Source organism: Cyanistes caeruleus, chromosome Z (genome assembly GCF_971803275.1).
Source record: "Cyanistes caeruleus chromosome Z, bCyaCae1.hap1.1, whole genome shotgun sequence".
NCBI lineage: Eukaryota > Metazoa > Chordata > Aves > Passeriformes > Paridae > Cyanistes > Cyanistes caeruleus.
The window spans coordinates 26,525,603-26,544,404 of NC_141732.1; the positions used below are offsets into that span (position 1 = coordinate 26,525,603).

The 18,802-nt window shown below is 39.2% G+C and overlaps 1 protein-coding gene across 1 annotated transcript in view; it reads left to right on the top strand.

Annotated features, from left to right (window-relative positions):
* Positions 1-50: 50 nt before the first annotated feature.
* Positions 51-18,802, top strand: part of PGGT1B (protein geranylgeranyltransferase type I subunit beta) — a 32,882-nt gene continuing 14,130 nt past the window's right edge. The window contains 3 exon segments of the mRNA XM_086869362.1: positions 51-320; positions 5,185-5,303; positions 13,408-13,475. Of these exon segments, the coding sequence (XP_086725488.1) occupies positions 187-320; positions 5,185-5,303; positions 13,408-13,475 (321 nt within the window). The 5' untranslated portion in view covers positions 51-186.

Genomic DNA, 18,802 nt, shown 5'->3' on the forward strand with positions numbered 1-18,802 from the left:
CCCGGCTCCCTTTTCCCCCCCGGCTCCCTTTTCCCCCCCGGCTCCCTTTTCCCCCCCGGCTCCCTTTTCCCCCCCGGCTCCCTTTCCCCCCGGCTCCCTTTCCCCTTCCGTTCCGTTTCCCCGCCCCGGGGCGGGCGCCACGGGTGACGCCATCCGGGCGCGCCGGGCGCGGGCAGCGGCGGCGAGATGGAGATGGCGGCGGCGGCGCCGTGCCCGGGGGAGCCGGAGCGGCTGGACTTTCTGCGGGAGCGGCACGTGCGCTTCTTCCAGCGGTGCCTCCAGATCCTGCCCGAGCGCTACTCGTCCCTGGAGACCAGCAGGTAGCAGCGGGCCGGGCTCCTCCGGCGGGCCGCGCGGCGGGAGGCGGGACGGGCGCCGCCGTGTCCGCCCGGCGCCCCCGCCCGTCCCGGGCCCGGCCGCGCTGCCCTCCCGCAGGCCGGTCGCGGTGACGGGAAGGCCCTTGCAGAGCGCTGCCGCCTCCCGCGGCCCGGGGCAGGGAGCAGCGCCCTGCGGCCGGAAGGAATGACACCCCTATAAATCTGCCCACCAGCAGACGGCTCCCAAAAAAATATGTGTTAATGTAGGGGTGTAGTCACTGCTCGCGTGAACTGCTTGACATCCACGAGGGAAGACTCGTTGATCCTTCTAATCTGTTTTAAGTCCAGTGCTTCACTCTCTTAATCTGCTCTGGAAGCCATTTTAAAATAAACCACTTAAGCTTCACTTTGGCACGTAGAAGACTCTTGTTTCATGTGACAAATATTTTTAAGTATTCAATCCCTAGTATAAAAGAGAAAATGCTAGTGAAGTATGTTCCACACGTTGAGTTGGAGGGACATTAATTCCTTTAATGGCTTCAGATAGTTACATTGGAGGTGTAAAAATGCCAGTATTGAGATTATGAAGCTGCATTTGATGAAATGTTGGGGACACACAGATGGTTTGATAATCTTATTTGGCCAATAAAATAGTAAGATTCTTTTCATTTTGTAATGTCTGGCAAGTCATCCTGTGAGGAACGCTCCATGGCTTTGGTCAGGTCATCCTGCTTTATTTCGGATCACAAACATCTGCCATAAACATGTAAGGAATAGAACAGATAGTGCTGAGCCGTGTGTGAAATAACACAAGTTGATATTGAAAAGTTAGAAATGGAGCTACTGGAGAAGGGCCAGCAGAGGGCTTCGAAGATGGTTAAGGGACTGGAGTATCTGTCCTGTGAGGAAAGGATGGGGGAGCTGGGCCTCTTCAGCCTCAAGAAGAGATGACTCAGAGAGGTAATGATTGCATCTTACCAATGCATTCAAGCATGTTAAAGGGTAGGTGGTGAGAGGGTGGGGACAGACTCTTTAAGTGGTCCCTGTGACAGGGCAAGGGGCAGCAGACAGAAACACAGGCAGGTCCATCTCAATATTAGAGAAAACTTCCTCATGTTAAGGGTGACTGATGACTGAAACCGACTGTCCAGAGAGGTTGTGGAGTTTTCTTTCTTGGAGATATTCAAACCCTGCCTGGACACAATCCTGTGGATGAACCTGCATTAGGAGAAGAGGGTTGTACTAGATGATCTCCAGAGGTCTTTTCGAACCCCAGCTATTCTATTATAGCTATTCTATAAATAATTTTATAAAATTGTGGTTGCAGAGCTATAAATAATTTATTCATTAAAAACTAGCTGGTATTTCAGTCTACTTTCTCATTTATTTTAGGTGTCAGCAAGGGGAAGTCTAGCATCCTATGCTCAACTTGTATAGGCCTTAAAATTACCACAGCATGTAGATCTACTAGAGTTATAACACAAATAGCTAACCTTAGCCCCACTGACATTTGAAAGCAGCGAAAGAAATGGGATATCTTCAGCCTAAAGAAGAAGGGATCTAATCACAGTCCTCCATTGTGGGAAACTACCTACCAAGAAAGATGGAAGTGTACTGTTTGCAAGGGACCATGGTAACGGGGCAGGGGGCTGTGGGAGTGGGTATGTCAGGGAGAATTGTGTGGCTGCAGGAAAAATGTTCTCACTGTTAGAAGAATTAACCATGAAGAGCTTCCCTATTGAAGTGATGGAGTCACTTTTGAGGACGTGGCTTCTCAAGGTCCTGGGTCGTCTCTGAGGCCCTGTGTTCTTCAAAAGGTGGGACCAGTGATCTCCAGAGGCCCATGACAATGTAGACATGTTCTGCAGGGGTGCACACCTGTCTGTTGACAAATTCTAAGTGTGGGATTGAGCTATAAATGCATCATCTCCAGTTTGACTTCAAGGATATTAAGTTTCCCTTTTTGCCAAGTTCAAGGTCACCAAGTTCAACAAACCTCTGGAGCTGATACAGCTGCAGAAAAAAATGCTGTTACCCTTTTATTCAAATTGGAGTGGTTCCATTTTGAGTTAGATGGGGAAAGTCAACTAAATCAAGGAGAGATTTGTTAAATAAATAAATAATTTGTCAGATTTTTTTTTCACTGTGATGCAGTATAAAGCTCTTGTTCTTGTCACCAGACAAGGGTGCTAGAGAGTGAAATTTTTCTCACTGTGCTGGTGCATTCCAACTTAAGCTGTAGATTGTCAAACAATAATGGGGAATAAAGAAAAATCACTTCATGTTCTCTACTCAACTTTTTGCCTCAAAGCCTTTGTAATTATTTTTATCTGTAGTTATTTGGATGCAACAGTAGTTGCGGCAAGAGTAGTTTTTAAGTATTCTGATTGATAGTGTTTCATGCACACTGATTGTCAGCACTGAGGTTTTGCAGGAGAATGCAGGTTTCCTGGTCTCTAAAAGTCTTTTAAGAGTCTGGTACTTCATGGTGCTCTTTGTAGCACACTTAAATAATTTTCTCAAACTTGTCACTTCAAATGCTTTCTGAATTCTGTGAAACTATAGTCTTTTTCCTCACCTAAAGACAAAGGCATCTGAATCTGCCATCCAAAGTGTCCTGTTGGCCATCCTCTATTGAAATGGCTGTAGATAAAGTTTTTACACTTCTTGGCATGTGTCTTGTCACCTGAGGTGCTGCCAAGAGTTGTTTTTGCTAGGACATATATCTGTTAATTTTCTATGAGGGAGGATAGCATATGGAGTAAAGATGCGGTGCCTAAACAGCTGTGTTGCAGCCCGTGTTTGGCCAGTGGTGCCACTCTGGCCCACTGTAAATAAATTCCATCACACTACAGGCTGTTCTTTAGTAATGCTGGAGATAGTCAACTCTGAATAAATGAACGGAACCCTAACTATATGTAAAACCACTTTTTAAATTCATACATATGACATACCCATTTTTATGGGTATGAGGTGTATTACGTGTGGATGAGATTTGCTGTCTGTGTTGTATGCCTTGTGATTTTATATCTACTTTGCAGCAATTTCTAGTGCTGGCTGATGTTGGCATGTTGCTTGTGCCTGATTGGAAGCAACTTAGCTGGGTAAAATAGAGTGAAAATGTATTCTTAATAGGTCTAGTAAATTAAATTGTCAGTGTCTGTGAAAATCAGAACATACAGGCAATGTTTCAAAGAAATAGTTTATTGTAGGTGAACAGTAATTCCTTGGGTTTTTTTAATAAAAGTAGTGATTTTTTAAAATTAGTTATTTATTATGCAGGGTCAGATTTGGGTTTAAACAGAGATCTGATCAATGGTAAAAGTTGATATAAGCCTTGAAGTGTTAATTTTGCACTTTGAAAGACAATTTCTTAGTCATCAGAAGAGTTAAAATGTACTCTTGTTCTACATAGAAATAATTTTGTGTGCAACATACTTTTTTTTTTTGCTTTCTCTACTCAAAAAATTTATTTGAAATAATAACAATAAAGATATATAGCCCACTGGTAGGCATGTCACCCTAGGAGGTTGTGCCGTTGTACTGACATGAGCATCTGCTGCATTGTCATTTGGCTGCTGTGTTTTAATTAGAATAATTCTTTTGGATGTGTGCTTTGGGCTCACATCACCATTTTTTCCATGGTCTTACTGTTTGTGGTTCTGATGCAGAACCTCATGCAGAAATTAAGTGGCTGTAGAGGCTGCTGTTCGCATCTGTCTCTTTAGAGGCACCAACTACTGGTGGCCAAGGTGGCTGACCAGTTTGTGAGGTAAATAGGAATTAAAACTTGTAAGGAAAGTTGGTATTAACGGTTGGTTTTCCTTAGTATGCTGAATTGTAGTTTCTGCATGTGTAACAGTTGTTTCACAGTCCATCATCTTATCTGGTATAAGGAGAACAAGAATTTCTAGAAGGATCAGCAGACAAGTGTGGGCGGTGAAATATACATTCAGCTAATTTTAGTCTGAGTCAGAACATCCAAGGTACCATTACATGAGCATTTTCTCTCACAGCAAGTTCTACCAAATTCCTAACCCAGTGCTGTTGTTTTGGTGCTCTGTCAGAGTGAATAATGCACTGTTTGGAGTGGCCATGCTGTGGGTAGCTGCAATGGTTTGAGCTAAACCCAGCAAAGAAGGTGTTAGCTAGCAGGTATGATAGCTGTCATTCGTGCAAGGAAACAAGTTGTAAGAAAGAAGGACATTCAGCATGCTAACTACTCCACTGCTCTGTTGGATGTTTGAATATCACATGCTTAGTTTTAGATGTTTAAGTAAGGTAGTCAGCTAGGCTGCTTTACACCCAAGGACTAGAAATAAGTACCTCTAAATGTTAATTCACCCCATGTACCTATTTATGCATTGTTTGCTTACAAAGTAGGCTTTGCTGTTTGACATTGACATCTAAGCATCTGAAATTGAGTTTGGGATACAATGAGAGGTAGATTACTATAATTAAGGGTTAGCTTGCATGTGTACCTAATGTTTAGGGGATTGTTCATGTAAGAATTCTTCATGGAGAACTAGTGCTCCATATGTTAATACTATAACCTAGTTTACTTTGTAGTGGGTTGTTTTGTTGGGGTTTTCTTTCAGGTGAACAGGCCCTTAGGTCTGATTGAATATCATTATTGTTTAAAAGGAGGGGCAGCTTATATGAAAAACCTTGTTGAGGCAGAGAAATGTTTTCAGTACAAAGAACATTATTTTGTCGAGTAGATGACTTTTATGTATTCTAAGCTAGGCTCTGTGTTGCACCACTGTCAAAGACTGAGAATTCATAGATGTATCTGTTGCTGCAACCGTTTGTTAATTTCCCCATGATATTTATGGTGGGAAGTGTAAGTCTTATCTTTTTCTTTTAGGTTGACAATTGCATTTTTCGCACTCTCTGGTCTGGATATGTTGGATTCCTTAGATGTGGTGAACAAAGATGATATAATAGAATGGATTTATTCCCTTCAGGTCCTTCCCACAGAAGACAGTGAGTGAGTTTTTAGTTTTTTTTATTGATATTAACATTTTTACTTTTGCTTTTTACTTGGGGAATAGCGAATGGCTCTTGTTTTTATAAAATACAAGGTTGACCTTCCTGAAGTGCAGTCCTGATAATTTCAGGTAGTGATGTTGAGCAAATCTTGGATATAGATCTCTCATAAATGATAAAGCTAGAAAAAGCAGAAATTAATTTGAAGATAAGCCAGTATAAGTATAAAATAGCATGATAAAGTTGCACCTTTAGGCATTTCAGAAGGATGTTTCACCTGGTTCTAAAATAAATGCATATGTTGTGAAAGTATTACAAGTCTAATAGTGATTATATTGACTTCCACTCCAATGCCAGGAGCTGTGATCACAGGTGTGGTTATTTACAACAGCTTTTGGAGAATTGGAGGTGTAAGGGTAAGAAGCAAAAAGGTTAAACACAGTCCCTGACTGATGTTCCTTAGCTCTTTGAAGGTTGAATTTAAACAAGGTTTTGAGAAGGAATAATACTGCTGCTGAATCCCAGCTGTCCTCAGATTAGAAGGTGTGTAGCAGAAAAGGTGGCAAGGGAACTCACGGGAAATGTCCCTTTCAGAATTTGACAGAAGTTAGGGAGGTGCTGTTCTTGCAGGTTATTTGGTGTTGGCAGGTTTTTTTTGTGGCAGCCCAGGTGACTGGCTGGTAGCACTAGAATGGATGGGAAGGAGGGAGGGAGACGTAGGTGAGGCACTGCTGCTCTATGACAGAAGGTGCTGGCATGTTAAATGCTGCTGTGGGCATAGGTCTAGGCTGGTGGTGTCTAGCGAAAAGGCAATTCCATTAGCCTGTCAGTAAAATCATGAACATGTACTTTGGATGGATGTGGAAAGAAAATGGTATGTTTCCTTCTATTGTCTATTGTAATTATATACAACAAATTAGGTCTCAAATCAGTTTTATGAAATAAGCATATGGAAGTCAGTACTGCTGATGCTTTATTTTTACAGTAATAAAAAACCTCTTTTTTCTTACTCTGGAGATTTAGAAACCATCAGATCCTCCACAGGAACTAGTTCTGATAGATTTATTTTTTCTTGTATTGTATTCCAGGATTGATTCCTGAAAATTAGGAGTTTGAATTACATGAATATTCCTACAAAGTTTTTTAATGATTAGAAGGTTCCTGTGCCTTACTGTTAAGAAATCTTGCCATGGTGTGCATGCTTTGTTTCTAGGAGTTGCTCACTTTTTGACTTTTATCCCAGTCTTCATGACTTAATTCCAGAAGAACAGGAAAGTTTGCAAGAGGAGAGATTAGAACGGACATTTCTGTTTGTTTGTCCTTGACACAGTATACAGTAATTCTCTGGGGGTTCTACCTGGCCAGTGTTTAGAATATTGTCATTGCGAGAGCCTCCTAGGGAGGGCAGTAAAAATCGCAGCATGTACATGTGGGGGCTGACAGTTCAGCAGAGATGTGCTCCTTCTTTTTCTAGCTATCATCCCCTCACAAAACTGAGGGGAGTTTTGGGGAGGGGACTCTTGGCAGTGCACTCTGTGCAAAGTAATATATCTCTGCTTTTCACTAGAAGAACAAACTTTTCCCTCACTGCTGTATTTTTGTATCATTCTGTAATAACTCTTGTTCTTCTTACGCTTTTGGTAATTTCCCTGCTCTTATTTGGTCATTTGACCACTAAAACTTCAGTGTTATTTGTGTTTAATTTTTTTAATTTTGGACAATAGAAAGTGCAAAATGTAAATGATGCTTATACCAGCAGGTTGGATATTGAATGACCAAATGTGAGGAAGGAAACACCTACACTCCAGTAATGTCTACTTCCAGTAAAACGTATTGGTTCTCTTTTTTAATCCTGGGTGGGTGCAGTGTTTGTTAATTGGCAGCCTTCCAGAAGCAGAGCTCCTGCTCCCTCTTTTGGCCTCTTTGAAGAAGTAACTAAACTGTGGTAGGCTACAGCACTGAAATTTTTGGTTTCAGAAGTACTTGTGCATCTCTAGTTAAAGAGGAGATTGCTAGCTTGATAGATTGGAATCTATCTGGGTTAAAAAAAAAAAACAAAACCAAGAAAGCACAACATTTTACTTTTAAGAAAACATCCTATTGCAGCATTTTTTTCATGCATTCTGATAAATCTCTTTCTGTGGGGTATTGGTTTTTAAAAATTTAAATTAAAGTACTGTTTTATAATGATGAATTCCACCAATCTAAGGGAACTGCATTGTATTAGATAAAAGTCTTCACCAAATTTGGCTATGGGACTGAAAACCAATTTTAAAGCTACATTTTATACAGGAATATGTTTTTACAGAATCTTGGGATTTGTTCTTGATTGTATCAGGGGTTGAATTTCTAAAATTCGGTATCAGCCAAAAAGAGAATTCTGGTAATTCTTATTAGAAAAAGAAATTTCTCTGCTTTTCACATTTGTCCCTCCAAAGGTTCCTTTATACACAGCTCTTAACTTGATTTTTATTTAAAGCATTTCTTTTAAGATACTGAATTCAAATTGTTTTGAGAACTACTGCTACCTTACAGTCTTTTTTCCAGTAGATGGGGGACAGAGCAGTTGGTGCTCTGCAAACTTAGTATCTGTTTATTTTTATCAATAACTGTTACAGTAGGTGTACTAGCTAGAATTATTTTTTTTCATAGGGGTCTCTAATCTGCTCTGTTAATCTGCTGGTACTAAAAGAGTGTTCTAGTCTTTCAGCTATTGCTGAGAAGTGCCAGTCAAGGCTGGCTCTTTTTGCCTCCTCTGCACTCCTTTTCCCATGGCAGGGGACACAGCCAGGACAGCTGATCCAGGCTGACCTCAGGACTGACCAGAGGGACACTCCACACTATCTGACATCATTTTCAGCAATAAAAGCTTGGGAAAAGAAGGAGAAAGGGAGCAATATTTGTGGTTCTGGCATTTGTCATCCTGAGTAACCCTTACACTTTTTGAGGCCCTGCTTTCCAGGAAGTGACTATACACCTGCATAGCTGATAGAAAGTAGTAAATTAATCATTTGCTTTGCTGTGTGCCCACAATTTCTGCTTCACCTATCAAACTGTCTCTGTCTCACTCTGTGAGTCTTCTCTTCACCTCTCTGTTTTCTTGCTCTTTTCAGCTGCTGGTTGGAGTCAACTCACAGCAGGAGAGTGTTAGAAAACCTGCTAGAAAATTCAGAATTTGGTGGTTTAGAGCACTTCTTAGATAAAGTCTCACAGTACCCTGTGATAGTTCTAACTGACTCTATTTACTGTATATATACATATATCTGATGGCTAATGATGCCTTCACTTCAGATGTTTATAGCCTTTGAAATTTTATGTGAAACTAAAGCTCACTAGTAGTGAGATCTTGATCTACTGAGTAAGAAAGCAAACATAGCTCTGTCAGCCTAATCAAAATGTACTGAGGAAGCTGAAGATTAGGATCTGCCGGGATAGACTGTATTCTTCTGTGAGTTTATTGTACCTGTGATTCAAACAAATAATGTCCTCTAGGTACCATAATTTTACTTCAAGTCTTCCAGAGACTGGCTCAATACCAGTTCTAATTTGGAGGGAATGGCGTGTCACTTGTGCAAACTGACCTTCACACAGAAACACATTCTTAGCTGAATGCTTCCACTTACTGCTGCCTTCTGCTTGTTTTAAGGGCCCCTGTCTTCGTTAACTCATGCTAAATAGTTTGGCTTTATCTTGCATAGATTTGTCCATTGTTACCTTTCCTTCCCTTTTAGTGAATGCTTTGCTTATATGGATATCTACTATGTGTTTTTGTTTTCTATGTGCATTTGCTGCCAGAATACCTAACTATATTTTCTCCTAGAAAGAAGTTGAAATCTTAAAAAGTACTTTTTTCTTTTTTCATTTTGAGAAAGGTAATATTCTTTTACAAGCCTAACCAGAAATTACACATTTTTAGGTTAAGACATTAGTTTTTGAAGTGTTAGTGAAATTTGGAAAGGGTTGATGAAACACCCTCTTAACTCGTTGCTTGTTCTTAAGATCCTTATCATGTTAGTGCTTTTCTGTTTTTCCTCTCATAGTGCAGCTCCTTGACAGAATTTCAAATTCGTTTTAACTACCAAAAGTGCAACTCATAGGAATTTAAGAAAGATGTATTCCAGTTTCTTGAAAGTCACATTCAGAGCCAGTTCAGCACTTTCAAAAGAGACTGAATCCAGAGCTTTGTACTCAAGCAGTGGAAGCACACTGCTTGGCCATATTCATCTACCATCCTTCCCCATAGGAACAGTGGCATTTGTTTGACCCTGCTTGAGAGCTTGCTGAAGTGGCAGAAAAACACACATTTATTTATCTAACAGAAGGTTAGCTTTGTGTTGCATTGGTGAACTGTATTGACTGGGAGTGCCAGCCCACTAAGGGAGAGGGAGGAGAGTTGTACTTTTTGACAGCTGGATGCTTCACTAGCTTTGCTGTACTAAGGAATGGAACCTAAAGGAACGCTGAAACCTTTTATTTGTAGGTCTGAATCCCCAGGACCCATGGAGACTGAAAACCAGTATGCTGCATGATAGATCTAAAATTCACTTCAAGGCCTAAATTTAGACTTGTATTAATGGAATTATAGTAATTTCTTCTTATGTAGCAGTACTGAAAAAAAATGTATAAAACAACATTGACTCTTTTGAAATCATTGATACATGTGAGCTTTCTGATCATGAGTTTCTTGAGCAAAAACACAAATTTTCCTCAAGCATAACTTTCTCTTATGGTTGCATTTTAAGTACTTACCTGGATGTGTAATGGACTTCCATTTTAGAGAATGCAACTTTGCATTTAGTGACATCCTCTAGTACTTTGATTTATGGGAACAATTACAAGCTCTAGTTCAGTGAGAAGAGCTTATGCTTACTTTTATCTGGATGTACTGACTGACTCAGCCTATGCTAAAGCTATTTTCTTAATATATTATAAAATTTTAGTAATGTATGGAAACTCCAGTACTTAGCAAAAGGAGACAAGCCTTGCAACCAGAGGAATGCATGGATAATCTGAATGTGAAGAAGTGGTGTTAAAAGTTTATCAATCCTTCTATGCAAGAGATATCATAAAATAAAAATAACTAAAATACCCTGTCTGTGAAAAAAGAGCTTTTAGGATAAGTTGTCTGTGGTCATCACTCGAAGCTCTTCTACATGTCTTAAGGACACAGGACACACAAGTAACATCACAGGAAAGTTTCAGCTTTTGATTTAAGCATGATGTCTTTTGGTTTTGGAAGAGAGTCGATATTCTTTAGTTGTCAAATGTGAAAAGTTTTTCCAGGTGTGTTTTTTCAGGTTTCAAACCACCACAAATAGTTACACAGCAGTTTATGAAATATTTGTAAGTTTTTGCTCGATGTTGAGCTCCTGCACAGAGTGGCTAGGTAAGGTTAATGGTGGAAGTGAACACCAGGTGGTAGCGTTTCACAGCTGCAGTTGAACTGATGCACACTAAACTGCTGGAGCTGAACTGACCGCTCCAGCAGTTTTTTCCCAAGGGACATAAGCTGTAATCACATCTTCTTAATTTGGGTCTTTTAATTTTTAATTCCATTTCTGGTTCTCACAGCCCATTTTTGGTTCAGGAAAATGAAGAGTTTGATTAGCAATACTAAGCTATTACATAAAACAAAAAGTACAAGTACATTTCAATAAAATAGTAAAGCCAATTTTACAGAAGATGAAATTTCACATTGTAAAGTTTCTTTCATAAACTGAAAGACAGTAATTTCCTGTAACTCACCTTTGGTTCTCATTTGTATGTTCACAGGGTGCTAAAAAAACATTTTGAGACACTGCATCAGTATTCTAGAGTCATGTGGTTAAAACAAGCTTTTTTTACTTCCTGTTTTAATGCTTCCTTTATCAAGTCAGAATTCTATTTTTTACTTCAATACTTTGTATTGTGACTAGAGATTTAGCAACTCACTTGTAATACCAAGGTCTAGGAAGCATCTATTGCAAATTAATGCATTTGAGGACAGGATAAAATTCCCTGAAAAGTTTGCCCTAAAGTTTTCCCTAAAGGGTAGGCTGGTGGTCTTCTGTTTTTTTCTAGGAGCCAGTGTGTGAAGTTTAGAGTGGGAAATGAGAAGTACTGACAAAAAATGTCAAGATAGATTTTAAATTCATAGCAATACTGTTAGAAACCCAACTTTAAATCCAATTTTAAAATTGCAAATGCTGTTTTCTAGTTGGTAGAAGTTTAGTAGTGCAAGAAAGGTTTTAAAATACTGCATGAAAATTGAATATCCAAAGATGTTCATTGATGTACTTTCATGTACTTTGTTTTTAATCTGTCTGTATAGCATCTGTGAATTCGGAAGGTGATCAAAGTGATGCACTAACAGCATACAAACTTGAGTTTCATGTTGCCATTTCTACCCCTATAAGGAATTATAAATTCCACTCCAGAAGGCCAGTAATGAGGATCACTATTTCTGAGATGAATCCTTCCATCTAGCAAGTGTCAACCGAGTTCTTTTCAAGTGCAGAGCTGTCTTAATTCTAACATGTTTCCTTTGCAGCAGGCCAGAATAACTGTGTTAGAAGTGTAATAACTCTTTTCTGGATGGAGGGTTTCCACACTAGTGTCATTTCAGACTGTTCTAGTTTGCTTAAGCACTTGAGACACAGATTCATTTTTCCTGGAACGTGAACAGTGATTTTGTTTTTTTTTTCCATGAAGTCACCTGGGAAATCTGGGATTTACCAGGCAGGAATTCTAGGCCTTCCCTTACTAATTTGTTCACATTGTGTCATTTTGAAATTGTGATGCTTTTTGGGGCAGTATTCTTCAGGATCTTAGATTAGTCTTTAAGGCTCATGTAATTTTTGTGCTTTATAGAGGCTGAGGCAACATGAAATGAAAGATTTTGACTGTGCAAGTGAACATACAAATGTTCTCTGCTGAGAATGTTTATATTATAATAAAATAAAACAGTTATTATTTTTTTTTATTCTGTTTCCTCTGTGTGGATCCGACTATGGCACACCAGCTTTTAAATAGGCTGAAGCTGCTTTTGTGTAGAATCATTAAAAAGTACTTTTGACTGAACTGTGGAGAAAGTGGAAAATTGCAGGTGTTTCGCTCCATTTCAGTGAAATCCAAAGACTTGTCTTGCAGAGAAACTTGCCTAGTCAAAATTCTTAAGCTAATAAAACCTTTCTTAGTTTAATTTTTGCATATATACAGAGTGTATTTAGAGTGAGAAGGTAATATGCTGCTAAATTACACCAGAGCTTGTAGGCCACATTACATGTTGTGATGTTACTTAGAGCTTTCAGCTTTATAACTATTAATTTTTATTTATTCTGGTGCAATTTTCCCTAATATTCATTGGGATTTTTAACTTAAAGACTGAATAAATTAAAAGAGGTGGAGAAAATTTAAGAACACTCAGCTGCTCTTTGTGGCATTCATTAGGCTTTTAGTTTCAGACACTGAGCAGTAAACTGAGGTTTTGCCAGCAAAAGCAAGTTTGAGCTCTGCAAAGCTGTACTTGACTCTTGACTGTGTGTGGTTCACACTTCTATGTGCTACATGCTCAGGTATTGTGACATGTTTAAAACTAATTACTCTGTATCACTGACAGAAATGTGTGGTAGCTACAATGTGCTTAAAAACTGCGAATTGTTTGTCCTTGAACATGTTGCGAAGTATCTTGAAACAGTTCTGCTTGGGAACAGACGGTATTGCCAGGCAGGAATCCAGAGAGGAATAAAAAAACCCGTGTTAACTCTGGCCATTTTCCCAGGGGAGCAGCCCTTTTCCCTTTTTTTCTTGTGAGCATGGAAGACAAATCTGTGGTGATACAGACTGTATTTCCACCAAATAAAAAAAAAAAAAAACCCAAAAAACCTTGATTCTTTGTGTTTTGTCACTGCAGCAGTAAGTAAGTTAAGTTTGCTTGTGGTTTTCATTATTTTTTTGTTAATCAGATAACAAACTGAGGTTGGGAACTGAGAGGCACATGCACACTTCATTAAGGCTGTGAATGGTCTTGAACTAACGGGTCTTGATCTCATTAGAGAATTATGGTTTATAATGAATGTTTCAATGAAACAAATTAGTTGAGTATTGTTTTAATCTTTTCCAGGATCAAACATGAATCGCTGTGGATTCAGAGGTTCTTCATATTTAGGGATGCCATTCAATCCCTCCAAGGTCAGTTAAGAATGTGTATGTGAAATGTTTTTAATTAAGCAATAAATGATCTTGTGTCTTTTTTTAATAACTATATATTTAATGTAACATATATTTATTAATATATACAAATATTTTTATTATTTATATTAAAATATAAATAATAATAAAAATACTTTAATAAAGTATTTTTTATTTAAATAATGTTAACTGCATAGTTACAGAATGTCTGGAACGCATGGAATTTGGTATTGTTGATACTGAAATGTTTGCAGAACTTTTAAGAAATGTGCATAAGAAACATACTGAAATGATACCTAAAACTTCAATTCTCACAGCAGTGAAGAAACTGACATAGAAATTGTAGCTTATCTCAGTGCAGTCTCCTCCTTCTCTGGTCTTTTAATGACAAAGGAAAACTTCTCTAGCTGAAGAATTGTCATGAGGTAGAGAAGGGCAGAATAGCCCTAATTAAGTGTGATGCAGAATGTGCTGTTCTTTGGTATCACAGAAAGGTTCAGGCTGGAAAGGGCGCTTAAGATCATTTAGCTCTTATCATCTTGCCACAGGCAGGGACACCTTCCACTAGAGCAGATTGCTCAGGGCCTCATTCAGCCTGGCCTTGGATGCTTCTGGGGATGGGGATTCTGGACAATCTGTTCCAATGCCTCACCACCCTCACAGTAAAGAATTTCTTCCTGATACGTAATCTAAACCTGCCCTCTTTCAGTTGGAAGCCATTCCCCTTGTCCTGTCACTGCACACAGGTAAAAAAGTCTCTCTCCATCTTTCCTGTAGTGTCCCTTCAGGAAATGGAAGGCCACAATTAAGTCATCTCAAAGCCTTCTCTTTTCCAGGCTGACAGGTGACAACTCTTGCAGCCTTTTCTTACAGGAGAGGTGCTCCGGCCCTCTAATGAGCTTAATGACCTATTCTGGATGTGTTTCAACAGATTCCCATCCTTCCTGTGCTGAGGACCTCAGGGCTGGACACAGCATTTCACACAGGGTCTCACCAGAGAGGCAGAATTCCCTCTGTCCCCTGCTGCCCACACTGCTTTGGATGCAGCCCAGGCCATGTTTGGCTTTCTGGGCTGTGAGTGCTCATGGCTGGGTCATGTCTGGCATCTCAGCCACCAAGTCCCCAAACCCATGGCTCTCAAAGACTTCTTTGCCCAGTCTGTACCCTCCCAGTCTGTGTTGTCCTGACATGGGTGTAGCACCTTCCACTTGCTCATGTTAGATCTCATGAGGTTCTCATGACCCACTTCTGGAGCTTGTCTGGGTCCTTTGAGAAAGGTTTTGGAAAAGGAATCCCATCTGATGCCAATGTGTTTGGTGCCATGTAGGCCATCCCGTTGTTTAAAAAACACCTTAAATCTGGGCAGTGACACCAGACAGGAAGGCATGCATTAATAGACAGGGCCTAACTGTTTCTTCCAAAGTCAGCATCTGCAACTGCAACTGGTATTTCTCTTCCTGTGCTGAATCATGTGTGTTTGGTTGTATCTGATACCCACACAGACTTAGGCATGGCTCTGTTCATCCCTGTTTGTCATGGCCATAAGAAATGCTTTGAAGTCCAGTGAACTGGGGTTCAAGAGAGTTAAACTTTTGATATGAAAAGAAAATGCCTTTAATAAGAGATAGAAATGAGGTTGGCAGAGGCCAGTTTAGTGCTCCCACAGATTTTTTCATCCACTTTTCAATGCAATTTTATTCGTCGCTCTCAAACACAGGACAGAACTTCTGTACTTCTTTCACAGTCCTTCCTGCACACTGGCCTCTACTTTCCTTTTTCCAGCTGTATCATACCTTTAGCAGCTCTACAGTGTAGTACTTTAAATCAGTGCTTTCTTTTAGGAACCTCTTTCAAATCCTCCTCAGTGTATGAAGCCAAAAGAGTTTATTCTGGATATAGTTCTGAGGTCTTGTAAAGTGCCATGAAGAAAAAAAGGCTGTAAGATAGGCAGAGCATTGTTTTCCCCTCCCAGCAATTTCTGGTGTTTTAATTTAATTGTCAACTTCCAACAGCAAATGCTTCATACTGAAATATTATCTTTTCTGGGAATATATTGCAGTCCATTAGTGTCTTAGAATGTGTTGGCCAATATACATATGAGATAGAGGGGTGGAATCATGTTATCTGTACAATTTGCTACAAGGTCACTACCACTAGAAAATTGTTTGCACATGGATGTGATTTTTATTCAAGTATTGCACTACTTTTTTCATTGTATCTGCATTTGAGGGATTCCATCTGTTTGATTTATTGGCAAAGAAAGGTTTAAAGCATTTCCAGCACTGTTGCCTGAAATGTTCTGAAATAACTCAGAAAAAAAGACTTGGAAATTCACTGGGGATGTGTTTATGATCACATAATTTTTATTTTTTCATTATTTGAAAGTGTTCTGTTAAATCTGCCTTGAATTTTTTTTTTTTTTAGAAAAAACATGTAAGCATTTTGGATTTGCATTGACATTTGCTATCATTACATGCCACTGCAGTGATTTCATTTTTGAACTCTAAGAAGGTGCCATACCAGAGGTAGCCAAATCTATTCAGTCACTAGGGACCCTTCAAAATAGTAGAAAAAAGCAAGGGTTATGTTAGGATATCCAGCTTTACTGAATCTCTCAAGGAGAGGTCATTTGGGTTTGGTTGGGGAGCTGTGGTATTTTAGCTGTTGCCTTTGAGGTGTTTGACAGTAGCCTCTTTGCAGTATTTTGGGACAGAAGCAAAAGTGAAACAAAAGCATATCCAACAGCTCACAGCACAACCCTCACAAATGTAACAGTCTTAACTGTGAATGAAGGCTAAGAATGACTTGTCTATCATCACAGTTAAAACATGATTACTTTCAGGATTAAAAAATAATTATGTACTGAAATGGCTCCAGATTTTGCAGTCTCTCTAATTTGGTGTTATTGAAGTTTAAACTAGCTTTTTAATTTTGGGGTGAACAGTCTCCTCAAAGTTTCAGATAGGTCTAGATCTTTTCAGTATGTTTAAAGTGTTGTGAATCAGTTTTAAGGCTAAATTGAAAGCCAATAGCTGCAACTTTTATGTAAGATTGTGGTAATTAACATATGCTTTCATTTGGGGGGAAAATGATAACTTTTGTGTTCCAGACACAACATTGTATTTTTTCAAGGCTGCAACACTGATACTGATGAAAGAAGAATAGTTAAAAATATTTTCAGAGTGAATCACGAAAAAGATAACAATAAGTAGAATATAAAAGTAAATGTAAGATAAATACCATAAAGACCCATGTAAGCCTGGGCCAAAATGTCTTTGTACTACATATATTTTTTTATTTTAAGCAAACATCTCTGTATTATATTTTCAGGGGTTCTGTGCAACATGGTCTACTGAAAAGTGTCTCTGGGGTGTTGCAACTAAATGACTTTAAGGTCCCTTCCAACCCAGGCCATTTTGTAGTTCCAGAAAGTGAGAAATGGCAAGGTCTTGCAGAATAGTTTTGAAATGAGTAAAGAGATTACAGTAGCAGAGACACCTTGTATTAGTGCCTAGATACTGCATTTGGGACCCTAAGTTTTACACAAATTAGCTAAATCAGCTAAAATCATGTGCTTTAGATGAATTTATGTCATTATAATGTGGAAAACACACCTCTAAAGCTGAGGCTACCCACATACAAGTGAAGACCCCTACCAACTGAACACCTGCAAAATGTATTGTGAAATACTTCAAAGCATGTAAAAGATTGGTTATCCCATGACTATTAAGTAGGCATGCATTTGGAAATTAGATAACTGCATACTAATGTTTTGAAAGCATAATTGTGCTTCTTGGCTGTAACCAGGTGTCTTGGCTTGGAGTACTTAGCACCCAGCACATGCCTCTGTGCAAATACGTCAAAACCACTTAACTCCACGTGTGGATTGGCACTCTGGGTGAAGGAGCCCTGTCTTGGTACAACAGTGAACCAAGGTGTGAGAAGAAAGCTTCTTGAAAGTGGGACTATGCCAGTGCAAATGCATGTTTAGTAGCATTCTTTATTAGTGTTTGAAGAAATCTTGCCCATGCTTCTGCAGCAGAGTTTTTTAGCTCTGCAGTGGTCAGTGGGAATTCTTGGTGGCCATGAATTATATTTTAATAGCTGTTCTAACTGATATAGTAGGGAACACTGTCACATCACTGAGTCAAGTTTAAATGTTTGAAAGCTTCCCCACAACTTATGTCTTTCACGTGTTTACTCTTCTAAAGAAGACTGGGATTTTGGAAAACATGATGTTCAGTAGAACAGAACTGTTTACTCCCTCTCTGAGATCCAAGTAAATCTGTCTCCTGTGGGATCTACAGACTAATTCTCACAAAAGGCAAAGTGCATAGACAGCTGACCCTGGCCATACCCACTTTGTTTTCTTCTCAGAGTATGTCTGCACCAGTGCATTAGCTCAAGTCAGTAGAGACCACTTTACAAAGGCAATTTGATGTGCTCTGTATGTCTATTTAATGTGCAGGGTAAGAGACAGTGATGAGGGCACTGGCAGCACAGGGATGGGAGTGGGAGCTGTTGAGATTTGTACTGCCTCCTTAAGACAGGGTCCAGGACTGGAAATAAGGGAGAGGAGGTGCAGCACTCTGCACTCACTCTCCCATTCTCCTTCTCTGTTACATAGCTTTTTCAGTGCTGCTGAGCCCATTTCATCTGGTTTTCTGCCTCCCTTTTCCAACCATCTTTGATTCCCTTGTGTGAGAGCAGTCTCTTGCTGTCTGATGGGTAATAACAATTTTTCTCCTAGTTTCTTACTAGAAGCAAAGCCTTTTGGCTTTGGAAATAAGCATGACTTGCCTGAAAAATACCAATTACACATAACATAATATTATTTTTTTTCTTTCCTTGTGTTTTTAGGATGAAATGCAAAATAAAAATTGTAACTGATTAGGCAATAGTACTAGTAAAATACCATTTAAATATCATTGAAAATAAAATTTTAAATATAATTTAAAAATCTACTCAGTATTTAAATAGTTTTTATTATGTTTTAAATAGTTATCTTCCAGCTGCTCCAAACTGAACCATCCCAAGTATCCACAGTCACTTTGTTACACGTGGTCTCAGATTTCATGAAGTGGTACAATCCAGGATGGGCCTATAAAATACCATAAAGAAAAATACTAGTTTTAGCACAGGTATCAATCCCTTGCTCATTTCTATGACTTGTATTGTGGGACTAGTCAGCCTTTAATTAACATCTTCGCTTCTCAGTTGACATTCAGTGATCCTTGTGAGTACCTTCCAGCTACAGATACTGTGTGTTTCTGTGATTATTTGATATTATAAATACTTCATTTGAACTCTGATTATTATTTTAAAAT